The following is a 21,310-nucleotide window of genomic DNA, read 5'->3' as shown; positions in this document are numbered from 1 at the left end:
TGTGTTCAGAGTTATAAAGTATGTGTTATTGAAAGTCATTGAAAGAATGTAAAAAGCATATTAAAATAAATTTGTGTCTGTAAACATGATACATATGAACGTCTTCTTTTATAAAGCAATTTGGTGTACCATGGTGTACTATCTTATATTAGACAAGAGTCCTTCATTTTACATTAAGGTGCAAAAACAACTGTTGAGTGAGAGAGACAGAGAAAGGAGGACAACAAAAAGGGAGCTGCAAAGGTTTCAGGGGGTTGGTTTTCAGCTGAAAAAAGGGATTTTCATTGAAGTTTGGCCTGTAATTGAAATACAGACCCTTTTCAAAAAATTAGAATATCATGTAAAAGTTTAGTAGTTTCCATAATTCTATTCAAAAACATCGACTTTCATAGATTATAGATCCAGGGCCTACAATTTAAATGATCTTAAGTATTTATTTGTTTATTTTTACATAATTTGTACTTCCAGTTCACAAGGCTCAGAACAGGAATTCAAGAATACTGTGAAGAAATCTTAGTTTTTGCAGAGAAAAAAAGAAAAAATTAGGATCATATCAAATCAATCAAAATATGGTACTTTCAAAACATTTAATAATAACAATAACTTTATTTGTATGGTGCCAGAGCTGAGGGCGACAGGCCGGAGATCCTGGTGGCCTGCATGAGTGAAATGTCTTTCGCCTGAGCCGAGTTTATGGATATAAAGCCCTCCAGCAGGTTGTCCTTTTCACAGTTATCATTTTGCAGACGGCAAAGTTTATCTTCCAACCCTAAGGTGTCCTTTTTGCAGCCCACACACACACAGTCATTTAGAGTTGTTAAGAGCTTCAAGACCCATTCTGCTGGGTCTTGTTGGCGCTGAGGTGACCAGCCACAGTAATTCTGCACTAAAATCAGCCTGAAATGATTTTTCTGGTGGCTGAAAACTGAGGCCCAGTTTAAAATGTGTCCAATCCAGCTAAAAAGTTAAAACAAGGTTAAAAAATGCCATAAAACTCATTCAAAGTCCAGTTTTCCAGGAGAACATCTGGCTGACGGAACAGAATATCAATTTTCATCACTGGCCACAAAAACAAATGTACATAACTTCCTTACAAGAGGTTTGTTTTCCAATCCATTCAGCGTGTTGTATCTCTCCTTCACCACACAACAGTGGTGTGGAGATGGCTTTAAACAAATCTCCTTGATTCCTCTCTCCTCTCTTCATTTCCATCATCTGCATCTCTGGTGGGAGGGACTAGGATGTCTCTTACAGTCTTAAGAGACAGACACAAGACAGAAGAGGGGAGAGCGTAACGGCAGATGGGAAATGAACTGATCTTTTCAGTAAGTGAGTCGGTTTAGTTCACTCACCCAGATGACTCGTTATTTTTAAACAAGGTGTTCACAAACGTAACATCACTAACCGTCAGCCATTTCTGAAACTCTCTTCAGGGGTCGATGCGCGCGGTTGAAGACGCAGACAGCTGATCTGGTTTGGCTGAAAGTTTCATTCTCAGTATCGTCTCTTTGTTTTATGCAGAATTATCTGCTGGTGTAATTGTTGATTCTGAACGAGTATTGGGGGGGATTGTGTGTGGGGGTATTGACCGACGTGTGGTGATCTCTTTCACCACGGTCTGGGCCTCACCCTGTACTCCCCTGCAGGTCAGGCTGTACTCCTAGCTCCTCCCTCACTGCTGCACACCTGCACCTGATTCCCCTGCACACCTGCCTGCAATCACCAGCATTTGGAGGATGCACTTAAGGACTGCTGCAGCAGAAGACAGGCGCCAGAGTGTTCCCATCCTTACTGAGGTAACACTGCCGTTTTTTTGAGTATAGTTGTAAGTTAGTGTATGTTGGTTTGCTCGTCTAACTTCCTGCTTCTGCTCCTCTCTCCTCCGGTGCCATGTGCTTCCTACTCCTCTGCCCAGTCTTCCACGCTGCCAAAAGCTCTCACTTATTCACTGGATTTTGGGAACTGCACCACTCACATCAGTATTGATAAAATCATTGTTCGGCATCTTCGCTGCCTCCTGTTTTCTTTTGGGTTCTGTGCAACTACCTGGTTCAAAACCTTAACACAAAGGCCTGTACAGGCCCAGAACGGTTTTCCCTCGGCGTGCCTTCCAAGCTTGGTCAGGAGGAGGGTTAGTTTGGGACTTTTTGCAGGTGTTTGTGAGTGAAAGTGTTTAGTGTGAGTGTGTGACCGGTGGGGGAAAAGTAGTTTATGATTACTATAGGGGGTGGAAGGGTCGAGGGAGGTGGGTGGCAGATTGTGGGGAAGTCTAAAGTCTAAAGAGAGGAGCATCCAAGGAAAGACCAGAAATGTTGGAGGCAGGAGCAGAAAATAAATTGAGGAAAACGGGAATTGTGAATCCTGAAGAGCTGGTTGTATTGTTTAAAGTCAAAGGCCAGAAACAAGGAGAGAGTGGACTTAGCGAGTTAAACCCCCTGAGAGTTACTACGGCTTTGGAGAGCCAGATAGGGAAGGGCTTTCAAGCAAAGATTCTGTCCAATGGAATTCTCAGAGTTTGCTGCATGAATCAAAAGCAATATGACAATACAAAAGACGTTGGGAAAAGTGGAGAGAGTGGTTCCCAGTAAGAAAAAAGGTCCCAAAGGTGTGATATATGGCGTGTACTCTGAGTTGTCTGAGCAGGAGATCTTGGACTACATTAAAGGAGGAAGTGTGGACAGTGTTGTGCGCTTTAAACGGAAGGAGGGAGATGAAATGGACCCGCCAGTGCTGCTAACTTTTGCTGGAAGTGTTCTTCCAGAGGTGATGTATTTGGGAAGTATGGCCTGCAGAGTGAGAGAGTACATTAGGCCTCATTTGTGCTGCTTTAATTGTCAACGGTTTGGACACACAGCCAACTCCTGCCAGGGCAAACGCAGATGTGCAAGTGCGGGCAAGATCAAAATAAAGGAAAGCATATGGCAGCATTTCGAGGGTGTGAACATTTTATTCAAGCCAAGCAAATCCAGATCAATCGAGATCAAAATAAGGTCTCTTACATGGAGGATGTCAAACAGGGCACTGGAGAGTTTGGAGCTCAAAACATAAAGATGAGCAGCACAGTGTTGAGGAGCCAGCAGGCTTTCCCAGCCCTGCCAGTGATGTCCCCAGATATGCTGGTTCTGGGCAGGGATGCTTTTCTGGCTTTTGTAATAGATGTTTTGGTCGGAGCAAAATCAGTTGGGAGGAGATCTGATGTGATTAAAATTGTAGTTGGGGCAACTGAATGTTTGCTTGGCTTAAGTCAGTAATCCCCAGAAAAGCTTCATGAATACATGACAGAGAAACAGCATCTTGGAAGCTCTCAGATGGCAAGGACTGATAGTATGGAGAAGCAGATCGAGAGCAATGATGCTGTGGATCAGCGTCTTCATGTTTTACGGCTTTCAGAGGAATGCCTGGAGTTTGATTGCTAATGGTCAAGAATTAAAAAGATTTGTTGATGAATTTAAGGTAAAACCAGAATTGATATGTGTTCAGGAGACGTGGCTAAAGCCCTGCCTTGACTTTGTTATTCCAGGCTGTGTGTCTGAGAATGGACAGGGCTGATAGATCAGGTGGGGGCTGTGCAACGTTTATTAGATCAGGAATTCAGTATGAGAGAATTGTTATGAACACTGATTTAGAGTGTGTATGTGTGTATGTGTGGACAGGCAATAGAGCTATAACAGTTATTAATTTCTTTAATCCTTGTAAACAGTTGAGTGTGCATGAACTTGATAAAATAATGGGATGTGTTAATGATCCTGTTATCTGGGCCAGGGACGTCAACTCCCATAATCCCCTATGGGGCAGTGATAACAAAGACAGCAATGGAAGAGTTATTGAAGAGTTTTTGTAAAAATTTAGTTTGGTAGACATTAATGATGGAAGGACGACCAGGTTTGACATGAGTAGAAATAAGACTAGTCGTACTGACCTTTCCTTTGCTTCTTCAAACTTGGCCAGAGCTGGAGAGCGGGATGTCCTTGACAGGTACTCTGGGTAGTGATCATTTCCCAATTCTCTGTAGGTTTGGTCAAAAACTGAGCATAGAATTGGAAGTTAATGTGCCTAGATATAAATTTTCTTCTGCTAAATGGGATGATTTTCAGAGGGAAACAAGTAAGTTAATAGGAGAAATCAATTCTGATGGCTCCATTGATGAGTGGAATAAATCACTTGGCTCGATGACCCACAAGGCCACTCAAGCCTCTATTCCTCTCAGCCAGAATTTCAAAACAAATAAGTTGGTTCTGTGGTGGAATCAAGAATGTAATGCTGTTGTTAAGATATACCTTTATCAGTCCCACAGGGGTAAATTCCACAAGTTAGGAACAGAAATAAAGCACATGGAAACTTAAGGAAGTATCCAATGCTGTGTTTCGCTGTGGAGTATAAGAGGTTAGGAGCAGTGGCAAGGAGAGTTATAAAAAATGCCAAACTACGCACCTGGTGGATGTTCAGTGAAACACTGACACGAAAAATGTCTGGAACCTATAAAAAAAGCTCAATCCCAGTTTTACAGAAAGGGGGATGGAGGCAGTATCCAATCAAGAAAAGGCTGATATGTTGGTAAATGTTTTTCAAGCATTCCACAAATCTAAGAATCAAGGAACTGAATCAGATTTGTTTCTGATCAATAAGTGGAAACTGGAAAACAATTTAGAGACCGATAATCCAATTAACTTGTTTTTCAACATGAAGGAATTGAGGGAAGCCATTAGCTCAGGAGCTAACAACGCTCCTGGGAGAGATGGGCTGTCTTATGAATTGTTTAAACATCTTGATTATTGTGTTCTAGAGGAAATATGATCTTTCTTCAACTTTGTGTGGGCAGAGAGGTATCTAGCATATGAGTGGAAACATGCAATCACTATTCCCATTCTTATACCAGGCAAAGAAGCATCAGATCCAGAGTCTTATCGACCTATAGCTTTAACATCAGTGCTCTGTAAAATCATGGAACGAATGGTTACCAACAGGTTAGTATATTTTTTGGAAAGCAAAGGGCTGCTTGTGAAGTCTCAAAATGGATTCAGAAATGAAAGATCAACAATGGAGTCTGTGGCAGTATTAGATCATGACATCAAAGCAGCGTTCAATAACAAAGAAGTAGTTGTAGGAGTGTTTTTGGATATTGAGAGGGCATATGATTCCCTGAGGAAGGAAGGACTTATGATTAAGATATTTGATTTGGTAGTGAGAGGACGAATGTATAATTGGATCAAGGATTTTTTAATGCATAGAACAATTCAAGTGCGGGTGGGTGGTAAATCCTCAGAGATCGTTAAGATAGTTAATGGCACCCCGCAAGGAAGTGTGATTAGTCCTGTTTTATTTAATATAATGATAAATGATATATTTATGAGTGTTGGGAGAGGATTTGGGCAGTTTCTATTTGCAGAAGATGGAGCTATTTGGAGAAGAAGAATAAATGTATACTTTACTGTAAAGCAAATTCAAAGAGCCCCTAACAGTGTGGAGGTGTGGGCAGAGAAATGGAGGTTTAGGTTCTCCCCCACTGAGTCCAAACACATGATTTTTGGTTATAAGTGAAAGGTATCAGCTGTCAATTTATCTTTATATGGTTCCCCTCTTGAGAGGGTTAAAAACTTTAAATTCTCGGGCGTTTGTTTTGGTGAACGTACAACTTGGGCAACTCACATAACAAAAATGATAACCAAATGTGAAAGACTGATATATGTCATGAGAAACTTAGCAGGGTGTGATTGGGGGGTAGAGAGAGGGTCCATGCAGCTGATTTATCAAGCCATGATAAGATCTGTTCTCGATTATGGCTGTTTCGTTTATGGATCAGCTTCTAAGTCTGTGCTTGACAAATTAGATGAGCTTCAGGCCAAGGCGTTACGGCTATGCTGTGATGCTTTTAAAACTTCCCCTGTCCCTGCTCTGCTCCTGGAAATGGAGGAAATGCCCCTGCAATTAAGGCGCATCAAACTGGGGCTGCAGCACTGGGCAAAAATTAATGGCTTCCCTCAATCCTCACCACGTAGGTGCTTATTGCAGGAGTCCTTTGATGTTGACCCCAGGGTCCGGTACAGACCATCTCTATATGACGTAAGTCAGTGGGCAAAATCACGGGGACTAAGAAGCGACAGCATAGCACAACATTTGTGCTGGTCACCTGTGCCACCCTGGTTAATCCAAGAGATAGATGTCAACCAGATCTTTGTAAAACAAAAATCAAGTGAAGGGATAGGCCCTAAAGTAGAACATCTGATCTCATTTGCAGTTCTTATCTAAAATATTTACAGATGGCTCTTTGGATCCAGAGAGTGGTATGGCAGGATTTGGAATATTTGTGGACCAACTTGGACATGGATTTAATTATAAAATCTCTAATGAGACCTCTGTGTTTACTGCAGAGCTACTGGCAATCCTCTGGGCCTTGTGGTGGATAGCGGATGCTAAAGTGGCTAGAGCACTGGTTTGTTCAGATTCTGCTGCTGCACTTATGGCTCTAAGAGGAGGTAGATCACGGGCTGGTCCAGAAATATTACAGGAAATATTGTCTGTCCTGTTCAGAGTGGTGAAGTATGGCAGTGAGTTTAAGTCTTGCTGGGTTCCTGGGCATGCAGGAATACAGGGAAACGAAAAAGTGGCTCTCAAGAAAAGAGACGGAGATGTGAAGATCCCTATGGGGAGAGTTGAGGCAAGAGCAAAAATTAAAGAATGTGGGAGAATGAATGGAAAAGAGAATGGGAAAAGGGGGGAAGGACACTATTTCTCTGTTCAACCAAAAGAATCAGTTACGATCAAGGAAACTGTAAAGATTCAGTAAAGATCTGTGGATTAAGACTGGGACACTGTGGGTTAAATAGTTACTTACACATAATTGGGAAACATAGTTCAGGACTTTGTGAGTGTGGGAGCCCTGAAATAGTGAAGCATATTTTAATGGAATGCAGCAAATATAGTGTTGAGAGGAGAGAATTGTTTCAAACAGCTTCAGATTTGGGATTAAATTCATTCTCTGTTAAATCTCTATTTAGCCTCCATGACAACCACCAGCAGATTATGGCAGCAATTTTAAAGTTCCTGCGAAACACAGGACTGCGTGTGGGAATATGAGACCAGAATGTGACACCTAATTCGTCCAGCGGATGGCAGTAATACGCCTAGCAGCGTCAAAACTGCCGTAAATTTTGCAAGAAGAAGAAGAAGACGACTCTCATCAGAGAAAAGCATCGCTGTTTACTTCTGTCTCCTTTCTTTGATTCTTGGGTGTGAGGAGATGTCCAGATTTCAGGATCTCAACGATTCATTCGAGCGGCGGCTGATTACTGTGGTCATCCGAAACAAGGAGGAAAGAAGAACAGTATCTGGATACGAAGAGGAGCTGCAGCGCCAAAGAGAACTACTGGATGTGAGTTTAATCCCTGAGATAAAGCTGCACAGAGCAGGTTAGTTCCTGGAAATGTGTGTGATAATGTTTTGGGGAATCTAGTCAGCAGCTAAGGTTGATAGACTTAAGCTCTGACCAAATAACAACACCTAATTGAGGACTGAGGACTCTATCTGTGGCTCAGGCCTGCTTCGTGACGTACACGGCGAAGCCCCGCGCCCCCATTGTTCTTTTAATCGTTAATTTTTTCAATTTAAACACGATTTCTATGATTAATTTTGTAGTGATGGTGGACACAGGAGCCTAACTGTCAGCCAGAAAAAGGACAGAAGATCAGAAGAAAGATAAACGTGACAGGGATACAGTCCGAGCTAAAGGCTAACACAGGAGCTAAACTGTTTGTGCTAATGTCCATCCAACCCACAGTCAGCAGTTATTCTGCAGTGGTCTGTTCAAACTTGAGAGTCTATCAATAAATGAAGAGTGAGGTTACGTTAGCTCTGCTTGGTAGATGACTGGCAGGACAAATCCAGGATTTACTAACGTTACACTGACATGTCTTTGAGCACAGGTGTCGTACCAATGTACTTATCCCTGTCAGAAAGTGTTTCCCCTGGCCGCGGGAGCGCGCATGCGCTCAGTGAAGGTGGAGCAACATAACTGCTCTTTATTTCATGGAAGTTAATTAAAACGAACAATTGTATTGTTTAGTACAATGTTTTGGTGTTTTAATTATCTACAAGGTTTTTGCAACACCAATGTAGTTACTTATTTTGGTTTGCTAAGCTGCCCATATGATTCATGCCTGATTCTCTCCCAGCTAGTGATGGGACAAAACGTTCTTTTCAGTGAACTGAATCATTAGAATCAGTTCAGTAAAATAATTTGTTTAAAAGATTTGTTTACCCAATCCTTCACTACTTATCTGCAGCTCTGCCTGTGAATCAGAATTTAACAATATGAGTCACAGTAGAACATTTAGTTGTATCTGCAGTCAGACTGAGGACGACAAATGAGCTGAGAATTTAGAGGGATGAAGCTACAGTTTGCAAACTGAATGTTAAAACAATCACATACATTTTTTCTGACAGTTCTGTTCATTTCAGTCAGTACATAAATGACTCACTGTCAGTGAACATTTTTAAAATGTAGACCCACAGGATTATCAATAGTTTCTACCTGGCCAATTAATATTTATTCATGCGTTCATTTTATTTTTCATTTGACCTGATTAAAACAATATATAATACAACATCTAATTCCATACATCTTTTATTTTTGCGTAGTAAAACCAACAATATGAAAAACATTTTAAAGTACATCATGTGTAAGTTTCTAGAATACATTCACTGAGTCTTTCTCCCATTAAGTCAGTCATTAAGTGAGTGATTTGTATCAAAAGTCCTGTTCAAGTCAGGAGTGGGATCGTGGGAACAGTGAATTTCCATCACACCCTAAATGCAGCAGAACATGCACACAGCACAGAATGTTTACACTTAAAATCAGAAAACAATGAGTCGACTGTGTGGGACTTCTTCAGAGTTTCTGAATAAGAAAATTATTTCAGGCAAATTCCATGAGGGGGGAAAGGGAGCAGCTTCAAAACTTCAAACCTAATCAGTCACCTGAAAGAAAAACGTCGCCTCGACAGAGTTTTGAAAGCATACGAGGACACCCGGGCTGCTAAAGACGCTAGTCATGTAAAGCCAACCTCAACCAAGGCCACTGGGACTTATAGACTTTTGTAAAATCCAAGAAATTTGCCAGACATGACCCAGGGGCTGAGGTGATTTAAGAATTGTTAAGAATACAGTGTCAGGTCAGAACATGTGCCATCTTAAAGGGGACATATCATGCTGCTCCCTGATTTAATACTTACATATAATATAATAAATTTGAAAACAAGACCTTTCAACCCCCTGATTTTTCAAAAAATGAGATATTGTATTTTTTCTGATATCCTTGAACTGGATTTGAAGCCTCTGAAAATAGGTCCCTGCCATTTGGCTGCGAGATTTCGACCTTCGCGACGACATGAGGATCCTTTCTTTTTATTGGAGTAATCTGATAAAGTAGCTCCTCCTCTGTGATGTCAGCTAGTCACACAACCGCCACCGAGGGATACACCCACCAAGAGCCGAGTATAAACGTACAAACTATACATGTTACAGTACCGGTTTGACTCACCACACTGAAGCGTCCTGAGATGATCTGTGTCCAGGTGGATTTTTTTCCTCCTGAGCTGCAAAAACCGTCTGGGTCTGATTCGGGGTCAATACAAAAGGACGTATCCTACACTGCCATTTTATTAGTGCTATCAATGCCTTACGGTGAAGTTTTGGCAAACAGCAAACTCGCTCGATCTTCCCCATCCAATATGGCGATTTTGTAAATACTGCCATTTTCAAAAACCGCCCCCTGGCTCGACCCCTTCGCCCCTCTGATAGAACCGACCAATCAGAGCACAAAGGGCTGTGAGGTTGCGAGGTTCCTGGAGGTCATTCTCGAAACTCGTTTCAACGAGATCTTTAGAATGGCCTAGAATGGGGTTATGAGAACGCTATTGTGGGGCAATGAAGGAACTAAATGACTTGTACTGAGATTTTCTTTTCCATCAAGATGATCTGATATCTCATCAATATTTGTTCACTGTGTCCTGCAGATGTTCAGCTACTAATGGTGAAGAAAGAGGAGCTTCCCCCTGAGCAGCAGGAGAGGAGCCTCTATCCAGACCAGGAGGATAATGAGTCCCCACTCATTAAAGAAGAACAGGAGGACAATGAGTCCCCACTCATTAAAGAAGAACAGGAGGATAATGAGTCCCCACTCATTAAAGAGGAACAGGAGGATAATGAGTCCCCACTCATTAAAGAGGAACAGGAGGAAGTGTGGATCGGTCAGAGGAGAGAGCAGCTTCAAGGACTGGAGGAGGCTGATACCAAGGTCCTGTTTCCTTCAGTCCATATGAAGAGTGAAAATGATGAAGAGGAACCTGAGTCTTCACTGCATCATCAGAGACTCACTGACCACATGGAAACAGCAGCTGGTGGAAAGGACTGTGAAAGACCAGAACCAGCAAGGAGCTCAGAACCAGTAAAGGATTTAGAGAGTGAGGTTCAGACTGAAACCTCATCAGATACTGGATCAGGGTCTGAAAATGAAGCAGATGACTGGAAGGAGACCAGAGACTGTCTTCAAATATCTAAATCTGACTCAAACAAAAGAGCAGAGACTGTAAAAGTGTGCAATTCTTCTGAGCCTAATAAAACCAATCATGTGGTTTCTCTGACAGAAAAGAGACCTTTCAGCTGCTCTGAGTGTGGTAAAAGATTTAAACATAACGCAAATCTGACTTCACATATGTTAGTCCATACTCAAGAAAAACCTTTCAGCTGCTCTGAGTGTGGGAAAAGATTTAACCATAAAGCAAATCTGACTGCACATATGTTAAACCATACTGGAGAAAAACCTTTCAGCTGCTCTGAGTGTGGAAAAAGATTTAACCATAAATCAAATCTGAATACACATATGTTTGTACATATTGAAGAAAAACCTTTCAGCTGCTTTGAATGTGGGAAAAGATTTAGGCATAAAGTGTGTCTGAAAAGGCATTTACTTGTCCACAAAAAAGAAACACCTTTCAGCTGCTCTGAGTGTGGAAAAAGATTTAAACGTAAAGGAAATCTGACTTCACATATGTTAGTCCACTCAAAAGAAAAACCTTTTAGCTGCTCTGAGTGCGGAAAAAGATTTAACTGTAAAGCAAAACTGACTGCACATGTGTTTGTCCACACCAAAGAAAAACCTTTCAGCTGCTTTGAATGTGGGAAAGGACTTAACCTCAAAGCAAGTCTGAAAAGGCATATGCTTCTCCACACTAAAAACAAACCTTTCAGCAGCTGATCTGAATGCAGGAAAGGATTTAACTACAAAGTAGAGTTGACAACACACGGTTGTTCATCTCTGAAGGGCACTTCTCAGCTGTTTGGTTGTGGTTCTTTATTTTCCCTTCAGCTGAAGCTTTACATGTCAAAAACACAGTTTTGGGGGAAGACCTCTTCACCTGTTTCGAATGAAGTAGACTTTCTTTGTGTTATAAAGAATGTGTTATTGAAAGTCATTGAAAGAATGTAAAAAGCATATTAAATAAATTTGTGTCTGTAAACATGATACATATGAATGTCTTCTTTTATAAAGCAGTTTCTGTTGAGAGAGAGACAGAGAAAGGAGGACAACAAAATGGGAGCTGCAAAGGTTTCAGGGGGTTGGTTTTCAGCTGAAAAGAGGGAATTTTCATTGAAGTCTGGCCTGTAATTGAAATATAGACCCTTTACAAAAAATTAGAATATCATGTAAAAGTTTAGTTATTTCCATAATTCCATTCAAAAACATAAACTTTCATAGATATTAGATCCGGGGCCTACAATTTAAATGATTTTAAGTGTTAATTCATTTTTACATAATTTGGGCCTCCAGTTCATAAGGCTCGGAGCAGGAATTCAAGAATGCTGTGAAGAAATCTTTCCTAGTTTTTGCAGAGAAAAAAGAAAAAAATTGGATCATATCAAATCAATGAAAATATGGTACTTTCAAAACGATATGTCAATCTTTAATACTTGGTTGGGAATCCCTTTACCTTAATCACTGCCTCCATGTGCCGTGGCATTGAGGCAATCAGCCCATGGCTTTGCCTGGGAGTTATGGAAGCCCAGACTTCCTTGATGCTTGCTGTCAACTCTTCTTTGTTTTTGGGTCTGGTGCCCCTCATTTTCCTCTTGATAATCTCCCACAGATTCTTAATGGGGTTTAGGCGAGCTGACTGACCAGTCAAGCACTGTGATGGTACGGGTATCAAACCAGGTTTTGGTGCTTCTGGTGGTATGGACAGGGGCCAGGTCCTGCTGGAAGAAGAAATCTGCCTCTCCATACAAATTCTCAGCAGAAGGAATCATGAAGTCCTCTAAAACACTCTGGTAGACTGTTGCTGTGACCTTGGATTTAAGGAAGCAGAGTTTACCAACACCTGCACCAGACATTGCACCCCAAATCATGACTGACTGTGGATATTTCACACTGGACCTCAAGTAGCTTGGATTCTGTTTCTCACCCATCTTCCCCAAACCCTTGGACCTTGACTTTAGTTTCACGGGAAAAGAAGACCTTTGACCACTGGCAAACAGTTCATTCCGTCTTCTCCTTGGCCAAGTTGAGATGCTTCCTTCGTTGGCTCAGGCTTAGAAGTGGCTTGACCCGAGGAACCCGACAGTTGTAGCCTATCTCCCAGATGTGTCTGAATGTGGTGGTTTTTGAAGCTGTGACTCCACTGAAGCCTGCGGTCATCTCTTTTGCAGGTGCATCTTCTCCTGCCACATTTTGCCCTTCCACGTGACTTTCCATTGATATGCTTGGACACAGCACTCTGTACAGCCCGTGTCCTTAGCTATAAACTTCTGTGGCTTACCCATCCTATGGAGGGTATCAATGATGGTCTTCTGGCCAGTTGTTGCAGTGTTTTTGAATTCCTGTTTCTGTGAGCTGGAAGTCCAAATTATGTAAAATTAAACAAAAAAATACTTGAAATTATTTAAATTGTGGGCTCTGAATCCATCTATCTCTAGCTTAGCTGACTAATCATTCATGAAATGCAGTATATTGTAGTGAATTCCTTTTGCTGTGAATTTGTCAGCCTGGTCTGACATCAGTGTAGCTGGCGCTATACAAGGTTATAATAGTTTTGGATTTGTCATTATAGTTTAGTTTTAGTTAGTTTTGACATTTTATTTTCCATTACAGTTTAGTTTTACTTAGTTTTAGAGCAGGCGTTCTAGTTTTTATTTAGTTTTGATTTTTGCAACAAGGCTTAGTTTTAGTTTAGTTTCAGTTTAGTTTCAGTTTAGTTTTAGTTTAGTTTTAGTTTTTTCATACCTTATTAACCAGGTGCAGGATTCAAAAAGGTCAGAGTAAATATTTTGTAATACAGTTTATTTTCCAGTCCATCATAGTGCTCACTGCTCAGTCAATGCTGATACTGAAATGTTGGCTGCTGCCTTAAACACATGAAAATAATATAAACTTAATATAAAAAATATAAGCATAAATCATATAAAATAATGTTGACATAAATTACATAAAAATAATATAAACATAAATTATAAAAAAAAACAATATAATATGAGCTTCAATAAATAAAAACTTGCACTCTGTAACAATTAAACTATTACAGATGCTCTGATTCATTGCTCCTCTACGTTTTGTCGCAGCACAGCACACAGCCAGTCAGCGTAGTAAACAAGCTCGTCCCTATACGCCGCTATGATGGTGCTGTGCGGCACTGACAACTGCCTAAGACTGTCGTAAAATTGGTTGGGAAAATGTGTCAGATTAATTTAAATCCTAAAGGCTATTAATATTGTCAAAAACTATAACTAAGGGAATTTTGTCTATCATTTTAGTTCGTTTCAGTTAGTTTTGTGAACACAAGATACAGTTTTAGTTTACTTATCGTTTTTGTTTTCTTTTCTAGTTTTTATTAGTTTGAGTTAACTGCAATGTATTTTAAATTGACCGATATCAGATTTTTTTCGGTGGGAGTCCGTTTATTTGTGTTTTTGGTCAAGAAAAATATGGCCCCGTCTGAGTGCAGAGGAAACCGGCAGAGGAGCAGGGAGGGGTTCTTTGGTGCGTGCGCCCTGGTCTTCTGCTGCACAAAATCACTGCTGTAGGGGTAATTTCTGCCCTAAACCTTGTGATAGGACCCAACTTGTTTCATCCCGGAGTATCACTTTAAAGCCCCATAATGGTCTAATACATAACTCTCTTACAAGAGATTCCTATTTCATACTTTCATCATTTTATGTATCTAGATATAGGTTATATATTATTTTGGTATATTAGGAGCTCCAATATAAAAACCTAGTGATACACTAGCGTACAAAAGAACACTGCATTGACATGCTAGCAATGAGCATACAACAATAAAACTTTGGCTTTCAAGCTAAATTTTAACTTTCATTATTGAACACACAAACAAGTGTAATGCTCTCATACAAGAGATGAATTTTTGATCCATTCAACATCATATTTATCACATACAGAGCACTTGGCACTAGCTTAATGCTAACGTCCAATATAAATTGCATTTATACCCTAGTGGTTGGCATAAATCGATAAAACTTTGTTTTTCCAGCAGTGTAGCTGCCCTTGGCATCAAATAACACAGTGAAGAGTCTGGCTGGTGCTCAACCTTTTATTCTGTTCACTGTAAAATTAAAATATAAAACAACATTTTAAGTATTTACAATAAATATAAAAAAAAAATCATTTATTACTACATAATGTAAAATATCAAACAAACAGGGTTAAACACTGAGGTATAATTTGCAAAACTTATACATTTACTTCAGTTTGCTCTCCCAAGGGTGCAAACTGAGGTAAAACAGGACATTTTCTTTTCTGACACTGCTTGTTGATTAAGAAAAACAAACAAACAAAAAATACAAATACAAATAAACAAGCAAAACAACAACCAAGAACAAAAGATTTAACACTAAATACCCGTATCTTCTTTTGACCCCCCCACCCCCACACACACAGGACAATGTGCTCCTGACTTCAAACTAGTGATGGGAATTCGGGCTCTTATTAGAGAGCTGGCTCTTTTGGCTCCCAAGCAGCGCTTCAATTTTTTTTTTAATTGTTGAATTAATTTACAGTTTTTCTCAGTTTCTTTGGTTCATTTCTCAGATCAGAATGAAATTCTCAAAACTACTTGTTCAATCTTCATATCAATGTTTCACTTGTGCACATCCAAAAAGCAGTTTCTCATTCCTTTGAACAACATGCAGATGCTTTGGGACATCCATGAAAATGATTATGTACAGTTCTCTGCTGTTTCCTACATTATCAGTTGCTTTTGTCATGTTGATCAAAATGGATTATTGTGGGTCTCTGTCGAATAGTCTTACCCCCCACAACATTAAGTCATTAGTTCAAGGCATAAGTCTTTACATGCAAAAAGGTTGAACAAGTTATCATAATATATCAAGCATCTCCCCACACGATTCCATTAGACTTTTTTTTTCCTAAATCTGTCTGGATTGGTAAATTGCTCCCTGGTCAATCATGACTTTCTCTAACAAATGAAAATGGCTGAAGCATCAGATCAACCAATGATCAACTGGTTGCCTGAAATTGCTCAAAGGTTCATCTCATGAACCATCAACTGGTAAGCATGTATGTGTACTTTCCTCTGTACAGAAACAACAAGTTTTCTGTAAAGGGCAATAAAAATCTATCACACTTTGTAGACCAAGCTCTCAATAATCAGCATATTACAGCCCAACCCCACAAATTATACATCAAAACGTGCGGTTTGACCGGGAATGGGGTGCTATGACTTTTTTTTTTTGCTATTACGCCAATCTTTGGCTGAGTTATTCGAGAAAAACAGCAGAAAAAGTCTCATAAGGAATGAATGGGAATCTAGGACTCCCTCCCCCAAATTTCCACTAACTTTGAGATGCTAAAACTTCGGCATACTTCCACTTACAGACTCCATTTTTGCATTTTTCAGATTTTGCCCTGAAACCTCAGCTCCTAGAGTGTGGAACTTCTTTAGCTAGAGTGAGAGAGGCTACTGCAGACAGGTAACAGCTTTCTCGATCAAATTGTCATAACTTCTAAAATATTCACTGTAGAAAAATAAGAAAGTACTTTAAATCGAGGTAATCTTTTCCTGCTTCTAAAAAGGTGTTTTTTAAAGCAAAGGGATAGAGCACTTTTTCACAAAATGGCCAACTATCAGGAAAAGTCCGCACCAGCACACCATGTACTTCAATGTTAATTCCTGAGGGGTTTTTTCAGAGATCAGTGGAATCATCACTCATTTGTCCCTTGTCATCACGGCCTTATTTCTGAGTCTACAGACATGAAACTAACACGGACAACTTCCTCAGGGTCTTGGGGTTCTCATGGTGTGTTCATTTTTCACCTAGCCCTCACGGTTTGGCAAGGTGACAGGAGATTCGGACTCTTGCTTTGCCACAAATGTCTTAAAGACAGACAGTAACAGGGGAAAGTTCTGCAGCTACAGCCTAATGAGCAGGTCACCATGACAACCTTTCATCTCATGCAGCTGTTCATACTAACTCATCAAAACATTCAGGAACAAAGACACATGTATGTTTGTTTATCTATCAGTGGTCACCAATGCAACATCTGGCTTCAGGTAAGCCTCAGCAGACAGGTTTACATGATGGAACACACACACAGGGCATAAAGTATCACACTTTAACAGCATTTGACTTGCATTTCCCTGATTTAGCTCATTTTTTTCCCTAGATTTTTTTCTTCAATTTTAAATTCCTTCCTTTAATTCTTGAATTCATTCGGCCATTCAGACTTCTAAATTCATTTATCCATTACAATGATTCATGCATTCATTCATTTTATTTTATTTTTTCATGTTAGGATTGCAGGCACTTTAACACCCTGATTTCAGTGAGAATGTGTCTGGAATCAACAGACTTCACCAGATCTGTGATGACAGTTGGTAAACAATGATCACCATGGCAACATCTGGCTTCAGATGAGCCTCAGCTGACAGGCTTACATAATTAAAAACTCACACATAGGACACAAAGCATGACACTTTAACAGCATTTCAGAGACCTGACTTTAATTTCCCCTCAGCCCGGTCATTTTTTCCATAAATGTTCTTTAAAATTTGATTCATTCTTTTATTTTTTGAGTAGATGCAGCCATTTCAACTTTAAATTCATTTATCCATTCCATTGATTCATCCATTCATTTGCTTTCACTCAAGAGTTCATGGCAGGCTAACTCAGCATTCTGCATTAGCAGTTCAGCCCAGGCTTTTCAGAACTTCTTTCAACCATTTTCAGATCAGACATATCTATAGTCATTCATTTTCAGCATACTGATTGTTTAGGTCATTGAGGGACAGAGAAACACGTGTTTGTTTTTTATGCCTAAACAGCCAACTCACAAACACACACACATACACACACACACACACACACACACACACACACACACACACACACACACACACACACACACACACACACACTGCCGCTCTCATAATCTTTTTCTCTCTGTCCCTCATACACACATGTACTTTTACATGTTCTCATATACTGATTGGGGTCTTGGGCTTTGCAAAGAGCAACTCTCCCCCATGTATTATGTCATGCTATATGCCCAAAGCCTGTACCACGTATATGATATACATGACATATTGTTTTGGAGCTAGAAAAGTATATATGTGAAAGTGTGTGTGTGCAAAGCGCGCATGACTGTGCATTAGGTACTTTTAACCTCACTTAAATCAGAAACCAGAAATAAAGTAAAAGTGTTTGGTAAAGTCAGTCTCAAACACGTGAATAAGCTGTGGTGACATCCCTCCTGTGTTTCTGAACCATTTCATGAATGCAAAAAGCCCGGCGGCCACCCGAGCCCCTCTCATGATTACAGTGGAAATGGTCTAATTGTTTTATAACTCTTGTTTGTCTTATTCTTTCATTTTTTTATTTCTTAATTCTCTATTGCTGTGATTTTTTTTATTTTATTTTTTTTTAGCATTGTTTGGGCCGCCGGGATATAAGAATTTCATTACCAGTGATTGCTGATGTAAATGGTTGTGTAATGACAATACATTCTTAAAATCTAATGTAAAAAACATGCATAGTATGTTATATATGATATATGATATGTGATGATACAGATACAGATATTCCTTATTGGTATCGATACTTATCGATACTGTTATCGATACTACAACACGCAATTTTGTGTAAACAATAAAGACTTAACAAGATTTTAAAAGATTTAACCTTTTTTTATTGTCACAAGCTAATAATGAAGCTTCAATCATGCATTACAAATGCTTCTCAGTAGAGGTGGGCGATATGGGCAAATAGATATATCTTGATTATTTTTTCAAATTTCCCGATAATTATATTCTGACGATACTGAACAAAAAATACTGCAAAACTACTTGTCAACTAGGAGGACAACTATGGATGGACACAGCATTTCAGAACAACAGTTCTTGTTTATTTTTAAAGTGCTTCATACATCTCTGTTAAACATTGCCAACAATATTCTATGGCAACTTAGCAATGACAGTGTTCTCCCTACCACTGTATAGGGGTGGCTGGCCATCTAAATCAGGTCTATACCTTGACTATATAGCCTTATGGGGTGTCATATGTACATTGCAGCGTTCACATTTCTCCTTGCGCTGTTTCACGCAAGGTGAAGCTCTGTTCCAACGCGTTTCCATACCATTTCTTACCAAGCTGATAGGAGGGTGCCTGACAACACTTCTCTGGAAGAGGGGGTGTAACCTGGGTTAAGGGCTCTGGTCATCTCCCTAACATCATCACGAAAAAAGCAACACACATTTAGTTAATATTAAGACAGCTGACAGGCTCACGCTAACTTCAAGTGGACTTACTATTAACTATTTACCTAAACCACTTGGAATTGACAGTAGCAAATGGCTGGAGATCCTTCACAATGAACTTTGTGACGACCCTATGGCATTCCTACACTTTTCCTGCTGTCATCTTCATTTGCCTGGCGATTGTGAACGGGGTGGTCTGCGATGTTAGCACAGCTGTGGTCGCTGCTGCCTGGTTTATGCTGCCTACAGGGTTAACGTAATATATCAGTACCGTGACTTGACATAGCAGAAACAAAACCGGGTGCTGCCACCACGGTGCTGCTGTCTTGAAGGTGAGCCAGGCTGCTAACTTTACCATATTTTTTGCACTATAAGGCGCACTTAAAAGCCTAAAATTTTCTAAAAAAAAATCGACTGTGCGCCCTTTAATACCGTGCGCCCTGTGTGTGGACTGAGTTCTCAAATCTGTTGTGTGCCTTTGGTAAGTGCACTACGGTAACTGCTCTGCAGACCATTTCCCGGTAAAACAACGATAAAAAAAAAAACTAAAATCGCACTGGTAAAGCGACACGCTTATGAGGCTCAGTTCAAACTGCAGACTATCGAATATGCGGCTAAAAGTGGCAATCGAGCAGCTGCGAGACATTTTAATGTAAATGAGTCCATGGTCAGAAAGTGGAGAAAACAGGAAAGCAAACTGTGCCAAGTGAGGAAGACTAAGCTGAGTTTTCACTGTAACAAAGCAAGGTGGCCAGAGCTGGAAGATCGACTGGAACAGTGGGTTGTGGAACAGTGAACAGTCAGGAGGAGCGTCTCGACTGTCACCATTCGACTGAAGGCAAAAGCAATTGCAGAGGAACTAGACATTGAGCACTTCCAAGGAGGTCCGCCCGGTGTTTTCGCTTCATGAGGAGGCGGCATCTCTCCATATGCGCGAGGACCACTGTGGCGCAGCAGCTGCCCGCGGATTACCAGGAGAAGCTGGCCATCTTCCGCGCCTATTGCCGCGACAAAATAATCGGCAAAAAAATTGCGCCCAGCCACATCACCAACATGGACGAGGTCCCGCAGACTTCTGACATTCCTTTGAACCATACAGTGGAGAAAAAGGGGACACACACAGTGGGGATACGCACGACAGGGCACAAGAAGTTGGTTTTCACAGTGGTTCTGAGTTGCCGGGGTAACAGACAGAAATTGCCACCTATGGTGATTTTTAAGAGGAAGACTTTGCTGAAAGAAGCGTTTCCTACCGGAGTTGTGGTCAAGGCAAATCGAAAGGGCTGGATGAACGAAGAAAAAATGAAAGAGCGGCTGAGGGAAGTGTATGTTAGGAGACCGGGTGGCTTTTTTCACACTTCACCGTCCCTGCTGGTATGTGATTCTATGCGCGCCCACCTTACTGATAGCATCAAACAGCACCTGAAGCGAGTGAATTCGGAGCTCGCCATCATCCCGGGAGGACTAACAAAAGAGCTTCAGCCACTGGACATTGGTGTGAACCGGGCTTTTAAGGTCAAGTTGCACGTGGCGTGGAAGCACTGGATGACGGACTGCTAACACTCCTTCACAAAGACTGGGAGGCAGTGGCGGGCAAGTTACGCCACCATATGCGGGTGGATTGTGGACACATGGGCTAAGGTAAAGCCTGCCTCTATTGTTAGAGCTTTCACGAAAGCCGGCATCAATGCTGAACCGCAACCGGCCAGCGAGTCTTACACAGACAATGATGAGGAGGAACCTGGAATGTTGGACAGTGAAATAGCTCAGCTACCGAGGACAAAAACTTTGAGGGTTTTGTGGGAGAAGAGTGAATATGTTATCCAATAAAGTTGACTAAGCTCACTGTTTTGCCTTTGTTGTTGTTTTTTACATATGTTTTAAAATGCTGTAACAATCAGCTTTTCTTTAATACTCAAAAGTCAATGTTACCACTCAAGGGGATTCTTTTTAATTGATCTTTTTATGTCGGTATGTATTAAGTGTGTCTGGGACCTTACTTTAAAGGAGAAGAAACAAAGGAATAATCAGGAATGCGCCTGTTCGATTTGAGTAAGGCGAATTCAAAATTTAATTACAACTCAAAATTGCACCATCCAAACTTAACACTAAAGGTCTCAAAATTCCCCAAAACACACTACCAAACGAAATAAGAAAGGAAAAGTCTCCAATTAAACTCCCCGTTAACTAAATCTTACTTTTTTCCTAGATCAGTTCAGCATCTCTTTGTCCCCAGTTTGTACTCCTCAGTCTTTTGGTCCACATAATCCAAATAATCAAATTCGGTCAAGAAAAGTCCAATAAAAATCCAACAGGGTCCAGGAAAACAAAAAAATAATAACACAAACGATAAAGTTAATCCAAAAGAAGGTTAATTTTCTTCCTCTCTGAGGCTGCGGCAACGTGCTCCTGTGCCCAGCAAATTTTATTTGCCGCCCGACACCTGACTTAATTTAACCACAGCTCTATAAGTTCTTTATTGTTAAAAGCACTTTCATCTATGCAATCCTTTTAACTTCACTTAAGCTTTCTAT

At 40.5% G+C, this 21,310-nt stretch overlaps 1 protein-coding gene across 1 annotated transcript; it reads left to right on the top strand.

Moving 5' to 3' along the window:
- The first annotated feature begins 7,126 nt into the window (after positions 1 to 7,126).
- LOC141790585 (uncharacterized) lies at positions 7,127 to 12,959 on the top strand. Its single transcript, XM_074670573.1, has 2 exons — positions 7,127 to 7,406; positions 10,011 to 12,959. Exons 1-2 carry the CDS (start codon positions 7,238 to 7,240, stop codon positions 11,249 to 11,251), a joined length of 1,410 nt encoding a protein of 469 aa, XP_074526674.1. The 5' UTR covers positions 7,127 to 7,237; the 3' UTR covers positions 11,252 to 12,959.
- Positions 12,960 to 21,310: the final 8,351 nt, after the last annotated feature.

The sequence above is a fragment of the Halichoeres trimaculatus genome, unplaced genomic scaffold (genome assembly GCF_033239565.1).
Source record: "Halichoeres trimaculatus isolate MK-OKI-2021-1 unplaced genomic scaffold, fHalTri1.1 fHalTri1_scaffold_5, whole genome shotgun sequence".
Lineage (NCBI taxonomy): Eukaryota > Metazoa > Chordata > Actinopteri > Labriformes > Labridae > Halichoeres > Halichoeres trimaculatus.
This window is presented reverse-complemented; position numbering and strand designations above follow the sequence as displayed.